We start from the raw sequence: 22526 nt of genomic DNA on the forward strand, positions 1-22526 counted from the left end.
ATGTAATCTTTTGCGGTCTCGTTTACTCATCTAACTATGTAATCTTTTACGGTTCTGTTTTCTTATATTTAACCTTTTCTATCTGAATCAGATGTTTCTTAGTGAGTCAGATGCGTAAATTTGAACTGCCAAACACGTTTTGCTGACCGAGTCAGCCAAAAGCGTTTGAGCTGACTCGGCCATACTAGTATCAAACACCTTCTTCCGAGTTTTGGGTTTTGTTTTATATATTATCTGCATTTTCAAAAAAAGAAAAAAAAAATCATGTTTAATAAATTGGTTACTTAAGTCCTTAATTTATATAAAACTTCTTCTTCTTATTATTTTTAAATCGACCAATATACCCCTTTGCCTAATAAAACCTAACTCATTATGCTTACGGCCTCTCGCTATCTGCTCCTCACGTAACTCTTCCTTCTCGCCGTCGCCTCCCTTGTGAAGCCACCGGTCGGAGACCTTCGATAGCCACAACTCCGTCACACCCAACCCCAGGTTCCATTTTTCTTCCTTCTTTTCTGCTTTCTTTCTTTAGTCCTTTTTTCTGTTTCTTTGAACCTGCCACTTGATGTTGTTGGTCGATTTCTATTTATCCAAAATGTTTTCTTTTCCGTGATTTCCTTCTTCGCATACGAAATTTTTGTAGATTTTTTTTTAATACCAATCGGCAAGTTCAAGTTCTTCTCTGGAATTCTGTTATTTGATTTCTTACTTTTGGTGATAATTGGTTTGCAATCTGTTTGCTGCTACTGATTTGCTACTTGTTTGCTGCCACTGATTTGCTAGTTGTGTTCGATGTTCAAATATATGAAATCTGATGTGTACAGTGTCCTGTAAAAGAGGGAATGTGTTTGCAGGCAAGCTGTTTGATGAAATGCCTGAGAGGAGGGATAGTACTTTATTAATATGTATGTTTCACATATCAGTTATAATATACATGTTTTAATTTTTAACTTTTAATTTTGGATGTTGGTAACTTGGGAATGAACAATAGATGCCTAATTGCTTACTGATTTCCTCCTAGTGTATTATTTCTTGTATACCTGCTATTGTTTCATTACTAAGCTGTTAGTCATTTATACATGCAGGAGCAAATTGCAATGGGTGATACTAGCCAATCTGAATTCAAGCCTCCACCAGAATTTCAGGATGATGCTAGAGCTCCTATAGTTGAACCAAATGCATCAGATTCTACTGAACTATGGCTCATACAATGGCCTAAAGATCAGGTAAGATGCATCCTCCTTGTGGTTTTTCATTAAGCCATATCTAGTCAATGAAGTTTTTGTAATTTCCAGTTGAGCAAATGGTTTGTTGGTTGGCACTGCAGGTTCCTGATTTTGATGGGCAACAAATCTCATTGAACCTGAACAATGATGATGGGCAGTTGGGCAGTTTTGAAGCTTCATCTGGTGAGCATAAGTTTAACCTTTCTTTCTAATATCCTGCAGATTGTGCAATGTACATCAAGTTTATTTGATATGCAAGAATGTTTGTTCACACTCAAGTGTCATCAATCTTTATCACTTCTTTTGTCCATATTTTCATCTTGTCAGGAAAGTCATATGATGTTGTCAGCCTTGCAGCACAGGAACCAAAAGCCATGGTCTTTATATCTTCTGCAACAGATTCAAAAATTGGTATTCTTTGCAAACTTAAAACTGCTATACACAATGTAACTTTTCACCATATTTTTCCTACTTAAAAGTGGTGAGGTGATGTTGCAACTTCAGTGGAATTGATATGATTTGTTTATTAAATTATTATGTTTGACAGTTGGTAAGATTACAAGGCGAGTTTCATTTGTTCGTTATCTGGAGGCTGATGAGGTGCCAAAAGATGATACAAAGAAGCTTAAACAGATGTACGAAAGGTCAAATGCAACTTCATTGACTAATTCTGGTCATCAGTTTTCAACTCCTGCAAAGAGTACAAGAACAAAAGGAACTCATAGCAGTGGGCATAGAAGCTCTCTTTCTGAAGAAAAAAAGCATCGATCAAATTCAAAGGATTTGAATTCCAGCATGTCTTTGCAGGATTCGGATCATTCTCAAGAGAAGAAATCGAAAAAGAGAAAGAAACATGTGGCTTAAAGTATATTATATGTTGGATTTTGTTTATTTCTTTCACCTTGTAAGACCATTTTAATGGGGGTAACAGCTAAAATTTTGGAGATCCTCTGGTCATGTATTATTTATATACATGTGAACAACATTTCTTTGGCTATTGTAGTTCATGACTCACAAAAATGGTTGTGCTCGGACAATTTTGTCAGCTTTTTTTTTCATTACTCATATTTGATGTTGTTGTTCATATTTTGGTTTTCTTTTATTACCTTTTTGACAGAATGAGACAAGAGTGGGGTGGAGCATAAAAAAAAAATTATGGTTGCTAAATAGTGTACTCTTTGCTATTGAGTCAGAATGATTCCATAAATGATGTATTAGATTTAAAAAAAATTAAACAGAAGGATGCTAAATTAAATAGTAATATATAATTCTAGAGTAAAAGTAATATATAATTTAATTTCTCTAATAATATTATTCCATAAAGTGATAAAGGTTTCAATCTTATGAGGGAGGGTCTTCCAATGTTAGATTTAGTCATTTACTTTTAGTTGGTCAAATTTAGGAACATTATAAAATTCACGTGATTCATATTAGAAACAAAATAAGATAAAACAAATATACATGAAAATTTTGGAAAACGTGGAATAAAACATGGAATATAGAGCTCGAGATGATGAATTGATTACATTTGATTTGACCGGTTGGTATTTTTATGGGTACTTCGCAATCTCAATTCCTGATAGATTGAAGATCACATCCATTTTTTAATTTGTATTTTTTTCATATGAATCGGTCAATTCTGTTTTTATCAACAACATGATTTTCATAAATTTTAAACTATATTTTGCAACATGTTATACTGACGTTTTTTTAAGTTTGTTTGAAAGTGATTATAAAAATACATCATATGTTAAGATGAATGTGATGGATGATGATCCGATCACCATGACACCATCACACATATTTGACTAGATTGTATTAGTAGGATTATTCCAAATCTATTTTCAGTGCAGTATTAAAGAAAAAAAAAACATCTCAAAGACATAAAAATAGCTAAATTCTTTACAAAATTCCATTAATTTAAATATAGTTTTAGGAAACATTGTAATATATTATAAATATTTATGATAACATAAAGAACTAGTAAAAAACACCTTTAACACATAAAATTTTTGGTCTCCTTAAAAAAAGGATCGAGAGTAGCCACTGGCCCGGTCATGTGTATCAATCGGGAGAGATATTAAAAGCTTCATTATTGTATAGAGTATGTTGAACAATAAACTTTCGAAAGCTCTTAAGATTTTATATAATTTACATATTTCAAACGCTTTTGGTTAATAATAAATACTCGTGATTCTCATTTTCAACTTCCAAATAATTTTACCACTTAATACTCTTCTTATCTTTAGGGTATTTTTCCAACAACTTCCGATGTCTTTACCGTCTAGTTTTCGAGTTTTAGCAAAAAAAAAGCTTTTTAAATTGGAGGTTCGAGTTCTAATCCAAGTGTTGACGATTTTGTAATACTAACTTCTAACCACTAATTCTGTTATTAAAATAAAAAGTAAGGAGAGAAAATACAAAAAAAACAAAAATAAAATAAATTTATATTTTAGAAAAAAAAAAATTAAACCTCTTATTTATTTCTCTCTAAAATCCTTCTAAATTAAAAACAAAGTTAAAAAGAAATTTGTTCCTTCCATTCTTTTACTATCTTCTTAATTTCTATCTATTTTCCTTTTTAGCCCATGCTATATACAAATAAAAGGAAAATGACATTTAGAAGAGGTGGAAGACTTGGAAGCAGCCAAGGGACTTGGCCATGGCCTTTTTCTGGAATACCACCACAGGTTCTCCTTTTGGAGGCCTAGTCATTGCTTGATTCTCTATTTCTAAGCTCGCCGCACCCACTCATACGCATCTCATTAAGCCCTAACCTAAACCCTTCAAACCGTCTTCTCTATACTTGGTATGACATTCAATCTCATGATCTGTGATTCTTTCATTTCATTTAATTTCCTCGCTTTAATCTCATGTTAAATATGCTGAAATTAGTTGAAATCTAACATTTTGATGGAGGTCTGTTAAGAATGACGATCTGAACGAACATCTCAATTCAATTAGAATTCTTATGCAACAGTAATCGTTAATCATTGCTGTATTTCATTCACGCGCTAGAATATACGGTGCATGCTTTACACGTGTTTCTATTATTCATCATTGTTCATATTGGTAAACGATTTACGACTGGTTGTCCAATTTGGTAATTCAACACATATATCATGGTACTTGCAGGTTCTTCATAGACTTCTGTTAGAGTTTCATAAAAGAAGCTCTCGTCTCTAATCAGATCCTTAACGATTTCAGTTTTAGCAGGGAGAGCTAAGCCACCTAGTTAGCTCTCTCAGCTTATTACAACACCTCAGGGTTAGTTAATTTAGTGGGTTTCTAGCAGCAAACAATCAATCTGTTTCAATGGCAGCAGCTACACACTTGTGTGGAATCAAAACTCCTTATTGTTTTTCAAAGAAGGCTCTGCATTCCCAATCTTTGTGCTCACAGAAGAGACTCAATTTTGATCTGCTCACTGAATCGTGTGAGACATTAAGAGTTTCATATCCAAGCAAGGGAAGAGGAGGACTAAGGGTTGTTTGTGATGCGAGAAAGAATGATGTTTTGGTACAAAGTGAAGCCAAAAGTCAAGGTTTGGAAGAATCAATTAACCAGCTATCATGTGTGATGAAGTTTGGTGGATCTTCAGTAGCCTCAGCAGATAGGATGAAAGAGATAGCTGAACTCATCCTCAGTTTTCCAGAAGAGAATCCTGTGATTGTCCTTTCTGCTATGGGGAAGACTACCAACAAGCTTATAGTGGTTTGTGCAACAATTAGTTGATATCTTAGCTGTATCTTCAAGAAATTTTAATGTTAAATCTGTGTTGTATTATATAGGCTGGAGAAAAGGCTGCAAGCTGTGTTTCTGATGTTTCTGAAATCAATGAGCTGAGCTTTGTGAAAGAACTGCACTACAGGTGAGTATTAGCATCATAAAAAGATTATAGACATTAGTTTATGCTGATTGAGTGTTAATGTGTGTACTCAGGACAATGGATGAGCTTGGATTAGACAAATCACTCATAACAGGTCTGCCTCCAATTAATGGAAGAATAAGACTGTTCTATGCTTTTGAAAGATTTTTCAGGTCTTGTTTTCTAATTTCATATATTTTTGCAGACCACATAGAAAAATTAGAGAGACTTCTGAATGGGATTGCTGTACTTAAAGATATGACTCCACGTGCAAGAGACTACTTAGTGTCATTTGGGGAATGCATGTCCACAAGAATATTTGCAGCATACTTGAATAAAATTGGTGTCAAATCTCGCCAAGTATGTGGTTTCTTAATTACTTGCATTCATATGAGTAAATTACTAGTCTACCAGTTGTGGTTTATACCTTCCAAACTCTCCTCCATATTGTATTTATATCTGAAAACCCATTTTTGCCCCCATTGCCTTCTTGTTGAAACAAGTACAAAGGTCTGTGTATATGCTTTGCCTTATGTGTAGCCAAATTCCTTTTTTGTTGTCTCTACCTTTTTAGGATCAAGTTTATGTCATCATTTAGCAACCGAATATTTCTTATGTGCTCATTTATTCACTTTTCTCAAGGTGTAACTACTTCACAAAAGAGGGATTTCTCTTCTCCCCTCTACCCCCGTATAAGTACTATGTTGCAACAAACTAATCAAGTAAAATACCTAAATTACCCCACCACTAATAAGATGGTTTGGTTCTTAATATTGTTAGAAGAGGCTTTCAACCGAATGCAAAAACATATTATGACTTATTGTTTTTGTTTCTTGTTGCAGTATGATGCATTTGATATTGGGTTCATAACAACTGATGACTTTACAAATGCGGATATTCTAGAAGCAACGTATCCAGCTGTAGCAAATAAACTACACAGTGATTGGAACAATGATCCTGCAATCCCTATTGTTACTGGCTTCCTTGGAAAGGTATTTTTTACTTTTTTACATCATCTCAAATTTCATTAACAACACCTACTGTAAACATGATTCTACAAAATAACAAAATTTTAATTGCAGGGTTGCAGAACTTGTGCAATCACTACATTAGGCAGAGGTGGTAGTGATTTGACTGCTACAACCATTGGTAAAGGATTAGGCTTGCGAGAAATTCAGGTCAGTAAATAACTTCTTGTATTTTCCCATGGAAATTAATTAATTAATTTTTTTTTTTTAACTTTATATGTTTGTTCCTTATCCTTATATATATATATATATATATATATATATATATATATATATATATATATATATATATATATATATATAATATAACCAGGTGTGGAAAGATGTAGATGGTGTTTTGACATGTGATCCCAACATATATCCAGGTGCAGAACCTGTGCCTTATTTAACTTTTGATGAGGCTGCTGAACTTGCATATTTTGGTGCTCAGGTAGCATAAAAGTAAATTATTAATTTTTCATTTTTTATTCTATCTAATCTCCATGTGGATCTTACTTATTTTTCTCTGTTTTGTTTTCATATATGTATAGGTTCTTCATCCACAGTCTATGAGGCCTGCAAGAGAAGGTGATATTCCAGTTAGGGTTAAAAATTCTTACAACCCTAATGCTCCAGGTACCCTAATCACTAAATCAAGAGATATGTCAAAGGTCAGTAGCTAAATTATACCACTGGAATTTTTTATTTTATTTTTTTAATTTCACAAATTGTAAAACAACTTTGAATTTCAGGCGATACTGACTAGCATTGTTTTGAAACGTAATGTGACCATGTTGGATATTGTTAGCACTCGTATGCTTGGTCAATTTGGATTCCTAGCTAAGGTAAAAAAAGAAAAAGGAATATGATTTAATTTCTTTATTTATTTAGCAGACTGATGTAACTTTTAAGTTATGATTTAGGTATTTTCAACTTTTGAAGATTTGGGTATTTCGGTTGATGTTGTAGCCACTAGTGAAGTTAGTATTTCTTTAACATTGGATCCTTCAAAGCTTTGGAGCAGGGAGTTGATTCAACAGGCAAGCGTTTCATATCATTCTCCATTGTTTGACAATGAAAAATCTTTTTGTAATAAGTGAATCAATCTTTGTACTTTTTTAATCAGGAACTTGATAATGTTGTTGAAGAACTTGAAAAAATTGCTAAAGTGAATCTCCTTCAACACCGATCAATTATTTCACTGATTGGGAATGTTCAGAGGTCATCACTTATATTGGAGAAGGTACTGGCTTGTTTTGTTTTCCTCTTCTATTTTGACTTTTTATAAATCTTGGGTTGCGGGTCAAAAATTTACAAATTTGTCCTATTGACATTATTGGTCTTGGTCCTAGTCAAATGTGCAATTTTTATATTGTATTTGTTTTTTATAATGTAAGGTATTTCATGTTCTTCGTACAAATGGAGTGAATGTTCAAATGATATCTCAAGGAGCATCGAAGGTGAATATATCGTTGATAGTTAATGACAGTGAGTCGGAAAAATGTGTGAGGGCTCTCCATTCGGCTTTCTTTGAGACTGATCTTGCTGTTGCTGACCTGGTCAACCACAATGGAAATGGAAATGGAACTTAAACCCTAAAATGCACTAGTAACTAACTGATATATCATTGGCTTGATTTTAGGGATTCTATTATGTAATAGAGGTATTCAGAATGGTCACATACCATGACTCCATGGAGGGCTATGTATTTATTGTAAGCAATCCCAAATAATGAATCCTTGCTTGATTTTAGGGCTTCTTTCTATGGACAATTTTTACTTTTTGTAATGTTTGGATTTCTTCAGTGCTCTTTAATGACTTCTAGCTAAGGGTAAATTACGCCAAATAGTAACTTATATTTTATAATAATTTTAGACAAGGTGTCTCCTATAAATCCCAGAATTTGTAACAATCTAGGCTCCGTGTTACAATAAATTAAAACTTAAAATACAACTTAATAAATTAAAACATGACTTAATACCTAAAACCATGATTCAATACATAAAATAAAAGTAGGGCTTTATATAGTCCACACGTAGCAAAACTTGAAATTGAATACACTTTGCCAATAACAAAACTTGAAATTGAATACACTTTGCCAATTAAATAATTATAATGCCGCTTTTTGAATAATTCCCGTCACTGTTTCGTATTTCATTTAATTTTCACTTTGAATTCTTATTCGAGGTTAGTGTATTTTTTCTATTGTCTTAATTACTCAATTATTTGTTTTTATTTTCATCATAGACAATTCTTAGTTTACTTACTTCTTATCAAGGTTTTCATTGATTTTGTATTTTTATTGTAGGTTTATAATAAATCAAGTTATTACTTGTTGCTATGAATTAATTATTTGTATCATTGTATTACATATAAGTTTTTCTTGTATAATTTTTTTTTGTGATTAGTGAATTTTGTTGAGCAATAAGAGATAACGCTAAGCTTTTCGGTATAGATTCAATTTTAAATGATTTTAATGATGTAAAATTGCGTCGTGTGCAATTTAAATGAACATTTTACTTTAAAATGCATATATTGTTATATTTTGTTATCATTTAAAATATTTTGCTACTTGTTCATATTTTCAAAATTATTTGGTCTACATTAAAATAAAATCATGGCTACGCCACTGCTTGTGCGGTACCTGCAAACATTAGTGAATCAGAGTAGGTGCCATATGCTAACGTACGAAAGACAGTTGTATATTTTTTAATTGGATCAAAGTCTAATATACCTCTTGTGTCTAGGCATTGTCGGGTATAATCAGACGCTCCCATCACACATTCAACAATACACATAAACAAATCTTTATGCATTCATAGTTGCCACCAGAAATAATATTCCTTAAAAGAGACCATGTTCATCAAAATAATTATACATTAGACGTTGGTAGGATGCTTCACATTCTCTTTAGATATATCTTCTTGGTTTACGTTGCACAATGCTCGCTTCCTAGTCGGTACTGTAAACAGAATGATTAGATTAGTTTTAATCTATACTTATCTTCATATCCTGTATGTGTTTAAGATCCGTTTATTGTGGATCTCATATTGTAATCCTTGGTTATATATATAATACTAAAATCCCACAGGATCCTTCAAGCCAAATACCTTTTTCTTCTTGGTATCAGAGCCACGACTTTAGGGCTCCGATTTTCTTCCCCTCATCGACCTAACCCTTGATCACCTCCTCTGATCAGGTTGTCTTTCAATGGCTACTGAAACTACGTTTATCAATTCGTCCAAGATAGCTACTGCTGTAACGTGCAAACTCAGTCGCACGAACTATCTTCTCTGGAAGGCGCAGGTTGTTCCAATTCTGCGTGGAGTAAAACTGTTTGGCTATCTTGATGGGTCCACTGCTGCGCCTCCAACCAAAATCACCGTTGGCATAGGTGATGCTGCCAAACAGGAAGACAATCCCGCATATGAAGTGTGGATTACTCAAGATCAAGCCATCCTTGGGGGCTTGTTATCTTCAATGACCGAAGATGTTCTTTCACAACTAACCAGATGTGCAGATACCTCAAATCAGTTGTGGACCGCCTTGCAAACTATGTTTTCTGCTCAACACAGAGGTAATTCTATTCAAATCAGAACTCAATTGTCAAACACAAAAAAGGGCGACTTGTCTGCCTCTGAATATTATCAAAAGATGACTGCTTTAGCCGATACTATGGCCAATATTGGGCACCCGATGACAGATGAAGAAGTGATTGGTTATATCCTAGCCGGGTTAGGACCTGGACATGGCGATTTGTTCACCGCCATAACCGTTCTTAGCAATCAGCAGGAGGTAAAGTTATCTGAGTTCTATTCGTATCTTGTTGCACATGAAGCTCAAAGCATTGCTATGAATGGTCCTTCCGATTTTGTGTCCTCTGCCAATACTGCCACTAAACAGGAAACTTCCAACAATCGCAAAAGTCAAAATAGCAGTACCTATAACAACTCAAACAATAGCAATTCTCGGTCAAATTATCGAAACACTGGATATCGTGGCAGGGGGCGTGGCCGAGGCAGATACGGTGGGGGTCCAAGATGTCAAGTGTGTGGCATACCCGGACACATTGCCCTGAACTGTCGTAATCGATTCAATCATGCATACCAGAATGAGGACTACAGAAGTGGTAATAGTGCAACATATGGCCGCTACAATGGATACAATGGCAACTACAACAATGACCCAAATTGGTACCTTGACACAGGTGCCACCGATCATCTCACAAGCGACCTAGACCGGCTATCCATACCCGAAAGATATCATGGTAAAGACCAAGTTCAAGTCGCCAATGGCACAGGTTTGCATATCTCTCATGTTGGTCACTCTAAAATTCACAGTCTAGGTCGACCTCTTGTTCTTAAAAACGTCCTTCGTGTCCCACATATTAACAAAAATTTGCTTTCAGCCGATAAACTTGTCAATGATAATAATGTGTTTATTGAACTCTTTCCCAATGTTTTCTTTGTTAAGGACATAATCACGAAGAAAATCCTCCTAATCGGTAAAAGCAAAAGAGGTCTCTACCCGGTGCCAATTCGCCACTCTTCACACTATGCCGGGTCTAGCACTAAAGTTCCGTTTTCACAGTGGCACCAACGTCTCGGTCACCCTCATTCAGAAGTTGTCAAGTCTATTTTGAAGTCCAAAAATTTAGGTGTTTCCTTTAATAAGTCTTTAGTTTGTGATGCATGTCAACGTGCTAAGAGTCATCAGTTGTCATATAAAAACTCTGTTCATGTCACCACCTCTCCACTTGAGCTTATTCACACAGATGTTTGGGGGCCGGCTCAAGTGTCAAGTGGTGGTTTTAAATATTATGTTAGTTTTCTAGATGATTACAGTCGTTACACTTGGATTTATCTTATTAAAAGCAAATCTGATGTTGAACAAGTATTTTATAATTTCCAAACTCATGTTGAACGTCTCCTTAACACCAAAATTCGTACAGTTCAATCCGATTGGGGAGGTGAGTACCATAGACTGCATAAATATTTTCAAACTTGTGGTATTGCTCATCGTGTGTCATGTCCACATACGTCACAACAAAATGGCATAGCTGAACGTAAACATCGTCATATAGTTGAAACTGGCCTGGCCCTATTAGCTCATTCTTCTCTACCTCTTCGCTTTTGGGATGAAGCATTTTTGACAGCATGTTATTTAATAAATCGAATGCCCAGTCATATTATTAAAAATTCCACCCCCATCACACGTCTTTTGAATGTTGTCCCTGATTATTCCTTCTTACGTAATTTTGGTTGTGCATGTTGGCCGAGTCTCCGCAAGTATAATGCTCATAAACTTGCCTTTCGTTCCACTTTATGTGTTTTTCTTGGGTATAGTTCTATGCATAAAGGGTACAAGTGCCTTGACAAACAAACAGGTCGTGTTTATATCTCTCGTGACGTAGTGTTTGACGAGTCTCGTTTTCCATTTGCCGCATCAGATGTTTCGTCCTCACCCTCCTCTAATGCTCGTGGTGCTTCTTTTCCACAATCTGAACCTAGTACTGTGAATGATCACATGAATAGATATGACCTGTCACTTTTACTTGATAATTTGTCTCATGTAGCTGCAGCTCCTGTACAAACTGGTTCGACTTTCACCAGCAGCTCCCCTGCCATTCCGAGGATATCTCCACCATTATCAACGCTTCCTGTTACGCCACCTACGGTTCCCACTGTGGCCTCGGCTCCACCGGTCATTCCCAACGAACCAGAACCAACATCTCCGGCTCCTGCTCCGGCTTCACCTGCTCCATCTCCTGTTTCTACTGTACCCTTGCATCGTTCACCGCCCCCACAGCGGGTCACTCGCACACAAACAGGTTCTGTGCGACCAAAACAGTTTACGGATGGTACTATACTCTACAATCCTTCTAGTCGGGCTTTCTTTGCTGTTCCTACTTCTCACAAAGCTGCCCTTTCTGATCCTAAGTGGCGTTGTGCTATGGATGCCGAGTTTGATGCTCTTCATAAAAATCGCACTTGGGACTTGGTACCACCACCTCCAGGTGTTAATATAGTTGGCTGCAAGTGGATTTTTAAGACGAAACTACATCCGGATGGCTCACTTGACAAACATAAAGCACGGTTGGTTGCTCGGGGGTTTACTCAACAATATGGCATTGACTACCATGACACGTTTAGCCCGGTTGTCAAACCCGCTACAGTCCGGTTGGTCTTATCTCTTGCTGTTTCTAAAGGATGGCTTCTTCGTCAAATTGACGTTAACAATGCTTTCCTTCATGATTTTTTAAACGAAGATGTATACATGAAACAACCTCCCGGGTTTGAAGATGTTCGTCATCCACATCATGTATGTAAGTTACGCAAAGCTATCTATGGTTTGAAGCAGTCCCCGCGTGCTTGGTTTTCTCGATTGAGTGATAAATTACATCAACTTGGTTTTCGTTCCTCCAAAGCTGACACTTCCTTATTTGTTTTCTCTCACGGTGGCCACACTATTTACATGTTGGTGTATGTCGATGATATTGTTATTGCCGGGTCTTCTCCTACACTTATTGATGGTCTTGTTCGCACTCTGTCATCCTCATTTCCCATTAAAGATCTTGGTCGGCTTAGCTACTTCTTAGGCATTGAAGTCACTCCCAATTCAGGGGGTATAACCTTATTACAGCACAAGTATGCATCTGATTTGTTACACAGGTCTCATATGGAGAATTGCAAGAGTGTCTCAACGCCTATGGCGGTCACTGATAAACTCACAAGAGATTCTGGAACGTTACTCAATGAACATGATGCATTCAAATATCGTAGCATGGTAGGTGGTCTACAATATCTTACTCTAACAAGACCAGATATTTCATTTGCAGTGAATAAGGTTTGTCAATATCTCTCGAAACCAACTGATGTACATTGGGAGGCAGTCAAAAGAATTCTTAGATATATCAAAGGCACGATAAACACCGGACTATGCATCAAGAAGTCCAACTCCACACTTCTAAGCGTATTTACAGATGCTGATTGGGCAGGTTGCTTGGACTATCGCAGGTCCACCGGAGGTTATGCAATCTTTATGGGTCCAAACCTGATTTCATGGAGTTCGCGTAAGCAACCTACTGTGTCAAGATCAAGTACCGAAGCTGAGTATAAGGTAGTAGCAAATGGGACAGCTGAAGTGATATGGATTCAGTCTATATTAAAAGAACTTAATGTCCGTCAACCAAGGCCACCGGTGTTGTGGTGTGACAACTTAGGAGCTACCTACCTGACTGCAAATCCAGTTTTTCATGCACGAACCAAACATATTGAAGTTGATTTTCATTTTGTACGGGAGAAGGTAGCAATGGGAGCATTGGATGTCCGTTTTATTGCATCCGGAGATCAATTAGCAGATGGTTTTACTAAACCAATTACACGTGCTATGCTAGAACGGATGAAGTGCAATCTCAACCTTGTTGCGGTCAAGATTGAGGGGGAATGTAAACAGAATGATTAGATTAGTTTTAATCTATACTTATCTTCATATCCTGTATGTGTTTAAGATCCGTTTATTGTGGATCTCATATTGTAATCCTTGGTTATATATATAATACTAAAATCCCACAGGATCCTTCAAGCCAAATACCTTTTTCTTCTGGTACTTGTTTGTTCTAGCATATTATGTACGCCGACGAATGTTTGTAATACAGTTACAAAAGCATCATATGAGGAAGATGATGATGAAATTTTTTATGAAATGCTATAGTTTTGAGAGATGTATTAAGATTTGTGTGTTGAAATGTGGAGGTTTATATGTTTATTTATAGTGGTTGATAAGAAGTAAAAAATATTATTTTTTTTAAAACAATTATATTTTTATAAAAAATGGACATTAAAATTTTTTTTTTTACGTATAACGCATGCTTAAGGAGGGTAAGTGGCTACAAGGCTTAGCACCTCCCACTCATTTACCTTACTTTTTTCTCTCCTCTTGTTACAGGCTTGTCGACTTCTCATTAACAATGGTGAGAACCATAAATAACGTAACGCATGGTTACGAGGCTTAGCACCTCCCACTCCCCGGAACCTTAATCAATCGAAAAATCATATTTTAACTATTAAACCTCTTGTCTATTTGTCACATCTACTTAGTATTTACTATGACTCGTTACGTCGACTTACCTATAAATCATAAACTTATTCAGTTAAATACAAAAGTAGATTTTTAGCTGAATTTTCTTGATTTATTAAGGTAATTAGCTTTTCGGTTTGTTCACATTTAGGTAACTATCTTTTTTTTTGTACACATCTAGGTAACAAATTTTTTGAAACTGTTCACATATGACCATTATGACCTGCTGTAACAGGTTACCTCCGGCTACAGTAGGTCATAATGGTTACATGTGAACACTTTCAACAAGTTCGTTATCTAGATGTGTACAAAAGAAAAATAGTTACCCAAATATGAACAAAACCAAAAGTAAGAGTAAATTAAACGAATGGTCCCTGTGGTTTGGAGGAATTTATGTGTTTGGTCCCTAACTTATTTTTCTAATTCGGATGGTCCCTAATGTTTTGTTTTGTTGCGTTTGGTCCATGTCTTACCTAAAAAGACTAGTGTGTCCTTATTAATTTAATTTTTTTAAAATTAATTTCCTTATTTATGTGTTTTTTTATATGTTTAAAAAAATCTAATAGACCTCACATATCTGTATCTCCTCACCATCCTATCTTTCATCATCCTAAACTTTTATTTCTTTTCCATATTTAATGACAATGAAGTCTTCACCATATATTCTTTTTCGGTCCTTCAACTTCAGCGAACCAACACCACAACCCAATAAATTGAAGAGACCGTGGGTTATGGTGTTTGTTCGTCAGAGTTGAAGGACCAAAAAAAAGATGGTTAAGACTTCTATATCACTAAAGATTGAAAGAAAATAGAGGTTGAAGAGGATGTGAGATGGGATGGTGACCGGTAGGACCCAAATTAAATTTCTCAAATGTGGTTTCAGATTTACGGTGAGGAGATACAGATATGTGGGGTCTATTAATTTTTTTAAACATATAAAAAAACATAAATAAGAAAATTAATTAAAAAAAATTAATTAATAAGGGCATAATAGTCTTTTTACGTAAGACAGGGACTAAGCGCGCAACAAAAATAAACAGTAGAGACCATCCGAGTTAAAAAGAATAAGTTAGGGACCAAATGCACAAATTCCCCTATACCATAGGGACCATTCATGTAATTTACTCTTACTTTTGGTTTTGTTCATATTTAGGTAACTATTTTTTTTGTACACATCTAGGTAACGAACTTGATAAAACTATTCACATATAACCATTATGACCTGCTGTAGCTGGATGTAACCTGCTACAGCAGGTCATAATGGTCATATGTGAACAGTTCTAAAAAGTTTGTTACCTAGATGTGTAAAAAAAAAAAGATAGTTACCTATATGTGAAAAACCCAAAAAGTTAATTACTCTTATTCCCTTTTTTAATTGTTTAAACTTTAAAGGTTAACTAGAAAAAAGGGAATACGACTAATTAAGGTAATTAACTTTTCGGTTTGTTCACATGTAGGTAACTATCTTTTTTTTGTACACATCTAGGTAACAAACTTTTTAAAACTGTTCACATATGACCATTATGACCTGCTGTAGCAGGTTAAATCCAGCTACAGTAGGTCATAATGGTTACATGTGAACACTTTCAACAAGTTCATTACCTAGATGTGTACAAAAGAAATATAGTTACCCAAATATGAACAAAACCAAAAGTAAGAGTAAATTACACGAATGGTCCTTATGGTTTGGGGGAATTTATATGTTTGGTCCCTAACTTAATTTTTTTTAAGTCGGATGGTCCCTATTATTTAGTTTTGTTGCGTTTGGTCCATGTCTTACCTAAAAAGACTAGTGTGTCCTTATTAATTTAATTTTTCTAATTAATTTTCTTATTTATGTGTTTTTTTATATGTTTAAAAAAATTTAATAAACCCCACATATATGTATCTCCTTACCATCCCATCTTTCATCATCCTCAACTTCTATTTCTTTTCCATCTTTAATGAAATCAAAGTCTTCACCATCTATTCTTTTTCGGTCCTTCAACTCCAGCGAACCAACACTACAACCCAATAAAGTGAAAAAATGGTAGGTTATGTAGTTTGTTCACCAGAGTTGAATGACAAAAAAAAAAGGATGGTGAAGACTTTCATGCACTAAAGATTGAAAGAAAATAGAGGTTGAAGAGGATGTGAGATGGGATGGTGACAGATGGAACCCAAATTAAATTTCTCAAATGTGGTTTCAGGTTTAAGGTGAGGAGATAAAGATATGTAGGGTCTATTAATTTTTTTAAACATATAAAAACAAAAAACATGAATAAGAAAATTAATTAGAAAAATAAATTAATAAGGGCACAATAGTCTGTTTAGGTAAGATAGGGACTAAGCGTGCAACACAAATAAACAATAGGGACCATCCAAGTTAAAAAAATAAATTAGGGGCCAAAAGCACAAATACCCCCAAGCCATAGGGACCATTCATGTAATTTACTCTTATTTTTGGTTTTGTTTATACATCTAGCTACAACATGAACACTTTCATCAAGTTCGTTACCTAGACGTACCTATATGTGCACAATCCAAAAAGTTAATTACCTTAACAAGTCATATTTCCTTAGAAAAAATAGAAAAATGTAATCTCTATTTTAATTTTTAAGTTATAACCATCTTTCCTAGGGGCCATTTTTGTCACCAGGGTGGACTAGTGGAAGGAAGATGCATGCGTATAAAAACCCTATGTTCTTTCTCTTAGATTTTTAGGGTTTTGCAAAGGGGCGTCAATAGGCATATACCTAATCTTCTTTTTTCCCATCAAATATCAATGGCGTGCACCATTGATTTCAGATGCCTGGATGAAGGATTCGGCGGCAAAACCTACAAGAGGAAGAGATCTGAACAGCAGCAGGAGAAGGATGCCTCCATGGATATCGACGCCGCCGAAGAAATCCAAACTTCAAAGCGACAAGCCGTTTCTTCTTCGGAAAACCCTAACAAGCCGATCTTCGGGAAGCCGACATACGACGGGGTGATAGCGGGTAAAGTATCCGGAAGGAAGTGGAAGCAACCGAAAACACAGAGATCATCGGCGGTTAGGGTGAGCCTGAAGAAATCGACGTTCGAGGAGAGGGCGCAGCAGAAGGAAATTAAGAAGGCTTATAAGGAGAGGATAACAGAGTTGAAGGAGGAGATAAGGAAAAACAAGGTGGAGAAGAGGGAGAAGAAGAAGGAGAGGGAAAAGAGGAAGGAAGAAAATATACTAAAATCTGGTACGAAGCTTCAGAAGATCACCAATCCGAAGACGCTGAAGAAGCTTGCCAAGTCTAAGAAGAGGAAGCTACTCAAAGTTGTTCCTGACACTGCTCCTAAGAAATGATAGGATTTTGTTTGTTGGCTTTCAATTCAAAGACATGGTTGCTTGTTGTGCTTTCATGTCCTGTGTAAGATCTCTCTTTCTGATGTTTTTTTTGGTTCAGTTTTGTTACGATGATAAGTTATTGAGTAGAAGATTAAAGGATGATTTGAGTTTCAGTTGACTAATTTTCCAGAATTTAGATTACAAATCTTTGATTCATTTGAGCCCCATCTTATAATTCTTTTAGAGACAGGTTAGGTTTGCATTAGCTGTTCATTGCATAGATATGTAGAGAGTATATTTTTACAAGAGAAGATGTTAATAGGCATATTTTCACAAACACACCAGGTAAAATGTTTAATTAGGGAGTCATAGATTTTGGTGGCATTTTTTGCTTTTGCAATACTTATATCCTTTCGCCCTTATTGGGTCAAGCATGAGTTTAACAATGGAACTGATGGTTTATGTGGTTGTTTGTTTAATATCTACCAAAAAAAAAAAAAACCCGTTGTCCTCCATTCTTGTATTAGGCTGATCTTTTAGTGTATTTACCTTTGACAACTCTTTGACTTGAATATCATTAATGGGTTTTTTCCAGACCCATGAAGGAGATAAATTTTTGGACTTATGGTCTTAATACACTAGTTATACGTATGGCACCAGAAGTGTTTGTGTATGTCAATATCCTGCATTGGATTACAAAGACAGTCACATCATTATTGATGAGCACCATTAAGATAACTAAAAGAGGTTGATTACCTTCTCAACTTTATGATTTCCAGCTGTCACAGAACTTGTCTTAGCTTGTTCCCGCATATACAAGAAGAAACTCATAAGATAAACTTTTGCTTTGTTTCATTGTTCCTCAAGGTAAGATGAGAAAGATACCTTCTTATCTATACACTTGGGAATAGTCAAACAAGGGTCGATGGCCATTAATCTCTGTTTACCAAAAGAACAGAAAATACAACATGATGAAGGTATAAGTGTTCCTAATCATTCGAAAGTGATACAGTAGCATATAATTTAAACAATGTTAGTGACGTTTGTGTTGAATTTCAATGTAAAAACAAAGCAAGAAGATTGGCATCTTACATAGTTAAAGTGTCAAACTACATCACACGGAAGTATTTCCAGGCATACTTTTCTATAAATTTGGGGCTGTTACAACACCAAAAGCAAACAAAGAAAGTGGATCCTTAATTTCATGAAACAAAACTGAGCCACATTGCTCGATCAAGTGACGTCCACTTAAATATCTAACAACCCAAACCAAACTATGCGAAAACATGGATGAATAGAATTTGGTATAAAACAACAAATTACACTTCCCATTTTATCTTTGTTTATATTTAGACATTGTGCCTGAAAATGACGACCATGCATTCAGCCCTCCACGTCAGCATTACCAGAATCCTTGTTGATTATCTAAGATATTACTCTACTCCCCTTGGACCTTGCAATGCACACAAGTGGTATAACACAAACCAATATAAATTAAAAAGTTACAACACAAAGTTTTCCTTCACCTAAGATTCAGATTCTAAAGGATGCCTCACACACACTAAATCATCCAATTTGTTACCATCCATCTTATACAACGAAACCCCTTCCATCTGCATGTAATATTCCTGTGCTTCTCGTCTCAAACTCTTAAAAGGCATCACCTCCCATTTACTATAATTCGAATTCCTCCTTTTGCTGCTCATATCTCTAGACCCTGATACGGGCCCACTCCCATACGCACCCGCATTCCCCCACACTTTACAGTTCCCAAACTGCCCCTCTTTACCATACTCACTCTCTTCACTCCTCTTTAACCGTGTGGCAGCTGCATGTGCTCTCCCTATCTTCTCACGACTTGGCACATCCGACCAGTCTTGTTCCCTTTTTGCCCTCATAGGAGAATGTATCCTAATCACCTATAAAATATAAGGGTAGTTTGGTCATGTGAGTTTGAAAATTGAAACTTATAAAAAAAAAGAAAGTCTTTAATCGCTTACACCAAGACATTCAAGAAGTTGGTAATACGCCCTTCCTTGTAATGGATTGTGACCTTTTCTTGGCTCAGAGAAGTATCTGGTCCTATTAAACAACCAAAAGTGAGAACAAGAAGATATAATCTCAAGTGGGGTGGGGGTAAAATAGGTATTTGACACTGACCATTCTGTATAGCCAGGATCGACAGTGAAACCGTATATGTCAACAATATCACACATAGAAAGTGCCAGCTCAACTGATTTCATCCCAGTTCCTTTCGCACCTCTTCGTAAAACAATACCTTGAAACAGATAAACTGGATTTGGAATCATCTGAAAAAAAAAAATTGAGGAAAGAATCTGTTACTATTAGGAATTAGGATTGTAAAATATTATATGAAAAAACCAAATACTACTTACATCAATCATTTTGTTGAAATCTCTGTGAGTTACACTTTTGATGACAAGCACCTCATCATCTGCAGGAAAAAAAAAAAAAAAAAAAAAAAAAGATAGAAAAATTTTGAGTGGTATGTAAATAGATTTTAAGATGTTAAAATCTTGAAAAGAATATGTATTGACCTGATCCATTGAGGATGGTGACCATATTACGTGCAGTGCCCCTAACTCCTAGTCGAAAATCCCTCTTTAGACCAACATGTTTTGCATATTTCTGGTTAAAAAAGAAGGTTAAAAAGAGGAATAACTTACATCAACTAAATATGGCTAGAATTTGAGGTGACTGATTTACCTCATTGACAGGTGCCTCGTTGTCTCTTATAACTGCATCATGACTATCGATTTCTTCACCAAATTCAGTCTTCAAAAGATCACCTGAGTTTCCAACAACAGCACATTTCTCAAACTGTCTAGGGTGAAATGGTGGTTTGGCTGGCAACATTGGGTTAAGAAGTTCCTCACAAAGCGTGCGATTGCTGCAATCTTTTGCACCTCTAATAAACAATTGGAGAAAATAAAGAATCACTAAACAAAGTGTAAACAACAATTCAAGAATGACAGTATTGTGTAATAACACAAAAGAAAAAAGATCTTTTAAGTCTTGGTTTATCAATATTAGAGAGAGAGAGAGAGAGAGAAAAAAAAAAAAAAAAAAACATACAACTGTGCTATTCTTTTGGCTGCATAGTCCATCCATCCATCTGGCCTTGCATCTAAATATTCTCTTGTCAAAACTGTGGTCATGTTACGATACTGCAATTCAGAAAAAAGAAAAAAGATTACATAATTTACTCATTTAAATATGCATTGGAAGATATAATGATAATCACTAACCTGTTCCCACAGGAGAATTGCCTCACAAACATCATATTTGTACTCTAATGGCTCATATGTCTTAAACTGTGGGTTCAACTGCAATTCAACACCAGATTGGTGAGAGAGCTTGATTGATTGATAATTATATAAGATATAAAGATAGATAACAGAGGGAGAGAGTGAGACATACCCAGGTATTATTAGTCCCTTCAGGAAACTTAAGTACCAACTTGCAGTGGTCAATGATTTGTGCAGTAAGTCCAAATCCTCTGTTTGCCTACATGTGATTCAAACTGGTAAGAGATGGCACTAGGAATTAGTATAATATAACTCAACAAATAAACAATGGTAAATCCATGACACTGTATATGGACGAAATAGCTTGCAGCGATATACTAAATTGCAGGTGACAAAAACATCTCTTCTAAACCAGCAAACATCTCACTTGGAATCAAACTTTGAAAACCACAAAACAAGTAGAGCATCATAACTAATTAACTACCAACTGTGCCAATCAATATGGTTTCGTATGAGAGATGAAAGGGAGAACGAAGCTAACCACACATTGCTGAACGTCGGCCTGAAAACCAGATAAGATCTGGACGTCTTCTGTGTTCAGAGTTTTGGTTCGAGTACCTGCCAGAAGGAGGGTAAAATTAATCAAAATTGCTAGTCGGTTGGATTAGGGTCCTAGAAAACTTATAGCGAAGGAAAGTAAGTCACCAGTGAAGAAAAAGGATTGAATGGCGAAAACAATGAGAGAGAAAACGGTTGCAGCGCAGATGAGATGAACAAATGCAGGTCTTCTTGATGAGGGTTTCAGTGGCCTCGTCATGGTGGTGGCTTCCTTAGCTCCGTCGATCTGGGTCACTCTGTCGGTGATGGAGATCGGGGGTTTTGGTTGTGATGGAATGTAGTAATACAAACAGAGTAAGATCAATGAAGTTGCATCAGATTTGTGATTCGCTCGCACTTCTTTGCTCTGCTATCTCCAAGTTCGCACTTATTTGCTCTACTATCTCAAAGTGCAGAAATTTTTGGAAGCGATCAATTCATCTTCTTTTCTAGATTAACACCAAAATAGAATCAACTAATTTTATGGAGCAAAAATTCCCAAACCCTTGACGAATAAGGTTCATTGTAAAAAATATAAAAGACTAATTAAATTTTCTTTTATATCCAATTCATTAAAAAATTAGGTTCTATTTATAACTAGTATATTTCTAGAAATATATTGGATTTATTAGAGGATGTTTGAGATTTTATTTCAAAGTTAAAAATAGTTATGAACGTTGGAAAATGAATTTCTAAAAAATATTTGGATTAATTTTTATAGTTGTAAAAGTCAAACCAATTAGTTAAAAAGTGTTTTGTTTAATTTTTTATTTTTTTTTATTTTTTTTTTATCTATTTTGTAATCCTAATAAGTAATAAGTTGTTTCAAAAAGTTAGAAATTCATACTTTTTAAAATATTTTTTTTAAAAAAGTTAACAAAAATTGTTTTAAAATGTCTTTTTATATATTCAAAAATTTTAGTAACTTATTGATTTTTCAAGAGAGAGAGAGAGAGATAACAAGAACTAAATGCCATGATACAAATTATAAATAAGTTGTGTTCGCGGTAGAGAGAGATAACAAGAACTAAATATCATGATACAAATTATAGATAAATTGTGTTCATGGTAGTAAAATATGTTACATAGATTCCATCTTATTTTTACTACACACCACACCCTCTAACTTTAGTACAAATCTAATTTTTTAATTTTGCTTCATTTTTATTACAACTAATTATC

At 35.2% G+C, this 22526-nt stretch overlaps 4 protein-coding genes across 6 annotated transcripts; 3 read left to right on the forward strand and 1 right to left on the reverse strand.

Annotated features, from left to right (window-relative positions):
• The first annotated feature begins 339 nt into the window (after positions 1 to 339).
• On the forward strand, positions 340 to 2310 carry LOC145032330 (mediator-associated protein). Of its 3 annotated transcripts, none has more exons than XM_078981103.1 (6): positions 346 to 492; positions 784 to 905; positions 1086 to 1226; positions 1328 to 1409; positions 1554 to 1637; positions 1774 to 2310. In XM_078981103.1, the coding sequence occupies exons 3-6, from the start codon at positions 1098 to 1100 to the stop codon at positions 2088 to 2090; spliced, it is 612 nt and encodes a 203-aa protein (XP_078837229.1). In that variant the 5' UTR covers positions 346 to 492; positions 784 to 905; positions 1086 to 1097; the 3' UTR covers positions 2091 to 2310. The 3 variants fall into 3 exon arrangements, with proteins under 3 accessions (XP_078837228.1, XP_078837229.1, XP_078837230.1); XM_078981104.1 differs by having other exon boundaries at positions 825 to 905; XM_078981102.1 differs by lacking the exon at positions 784 to 905 and having other exon boundaries at positions 340 to 492.
• Positions 2311 to 3838: 1528 nt separating this feature from the next.
• Positions 3839 to 7889, forward strand: LOC145032331 (aspartokinase 2, chloroplastic-like). Its single transcript, XM_078981105.1, has 13 exons — positions 3839 to 4035; positions 4362 to 4940; positions 5018 to 5097; positions 5169 to 5209; positions 5300 to 5454; positions 5937 to 6086; positions 6177 to 6272; positions 6436 to 6552; positions 6653 to 6772; positions 6854 to 6946; positions 7025 to 7141; positions 7228 to 7344; positions 7499 to 7889. Exons 2-13 carry the CDS (start codon positions 4542 to 4544, stop codon positions 7691 to 7693), a joined length of 1680 nt encoding a protein of 559 aa, XP_078837231.1. The 5' UTR covers positions 3839 to 4035; positions 4362 to 4541; the 3' UTR covers positions 7694 to 7889.
• An 8964-nt stretch (positions 7890 to 16853) lies between these two features.
• LOC145032332 (coiled-coil protein) lies at positions 16854 to 17656 on the forward strand. Its single transcript, XM_078981106.1, has one exon. The coding sequence runs from the start codon at positions 16945 to 16947 to the stop codon at positions 17494 to 17496; it is 552 nt and encodes a 183-aa protein (XP_078837232.1). The 5' UTR covers positions 16854 to 16944; the 3' UTR covers positions 17497 to 17656.
• Positions 17657 to 18765: 1109 nt separating this feature from the next.
• MGP2 (MALE GAMETOPHYTE DEFECTIVE 2) lies at positions 18766 to 21840 on the reverse strand. The gene is made up of 11 exons (XM_078981107.1): positions 21453 to 21840; positions 21289 to 21365; positions 20920 to 21006; positions 20748 to 20825; positions 20575 to 20666; positions 20206 to 20407; positions 20037 to 20127; positions 19875 to 19933; positions 19639 to 19787; positions 19479 to 19560; positions 18766 to 19397 (listed from the first exon to the last, which is right to left on the reverse strand). The coding sequence occupies exons 1-11, from the start codon at positions 21562 to 21564 to the stop codon at positions 19005 to 19007; spliced, it is 1422 nt and encodes a 473-aa protein (XP_078837233.1). The 5' UTR covers positions 21565 to 21840; the 3' UTR covers positions 18766 to 19004.
• Between the last annotated feature and the right edge of the window lie 686 nt (positions 21841 to 22526).

Source organism: Lactuca saligna, chromosome 2 (genome assembly GCF_052625555.1).
Source record: "Lactuca saligna cultivar CGN05327 chromosome 2, ASM5262555v1, whole genome shotgun sequence".
In the NCBI taxonomy this organism is placed as follows: domain Eukaryota; kingdom Viridiplantae; phylum Streptophyta; class Magnoliopsida; order Asterales; family Asteraceae; genus Lactuca; species Lactuca saligna.

Excerpts from the sequence above, each read along its gene's own strand:
- LOC145032330 (XM_078981102.1), top strand. The coding sequence starts at position 1,098 with ATGGGTGATACTAGCCAATCTGAATTCAAGCCTCCACCAGAATTTCAG. Across the intron at positions 1,227-1,327 it reads TACAATGGCCTAAAGATCAG|GTTCCTGATTTTGATGGGCA; the intron begins GTAAGATGCATC and ends TTGGCACTGCAG. Across the intron at positions 1,410-1,553 it reads CAGTTTTGAAGCTTCATCTG|GAAAGTCATATGATGTTGTC; the intron begins GTGAGCATAAGT and ends TCATCTTGTCAG.
- LOC145032331 (XM_078981105.1), top strand. The coding sequence starts at position 4,542 with ATGGCAGCAGCTACACACTTGTGTGGAATCAAAACTCCTTATTGTTTT. Across the intron at positions 5,098-5,168 it reads GTGAAAGAACTGCACTACAG|GACAATGGATGAGCTTGGAT; the intron begins GTGAGTATTAGC and ends GTGTGTACTCAG. Across the intron at positions 5,455-5,936 it reads TTGGTGTCAAATCTCGCCAA|TATGATGCATTTGATATTGG; the intron begins GTATGTGGTTTC and ends TTCTTGTTGCAG.
- LOC145032332 (XM_078981106.1), top strand. The coding sequence starts at position 16,945 with ATGGCGTGCACCATTGATTTCAGATGCCTGGATGAAGGATTCGGCGGC.
- MGP2 (XM_078981107.1), bottom strand. The coding sequence starts at position 21,564 with ATGACGAGGCCACTGAAACCCTCATCAAGAAGACCTGCATTTGTTCAT. Across the intron at positions 21,366-21,452 it reads TCAATCCTTTTTCTTCACTG|GTACTCGAACCAAAACTCTG; the intron begins GTGACTTACTTT and ends TCCTTCTGGCAG. Across the intron at positions 20,128-20,205 it reads ACGAGGCACCTGTCAATGAG|AAATATGCAAAACATGTTGG; the intron begins GTAAATCAGTCA and ends TTTTTTAACCAG.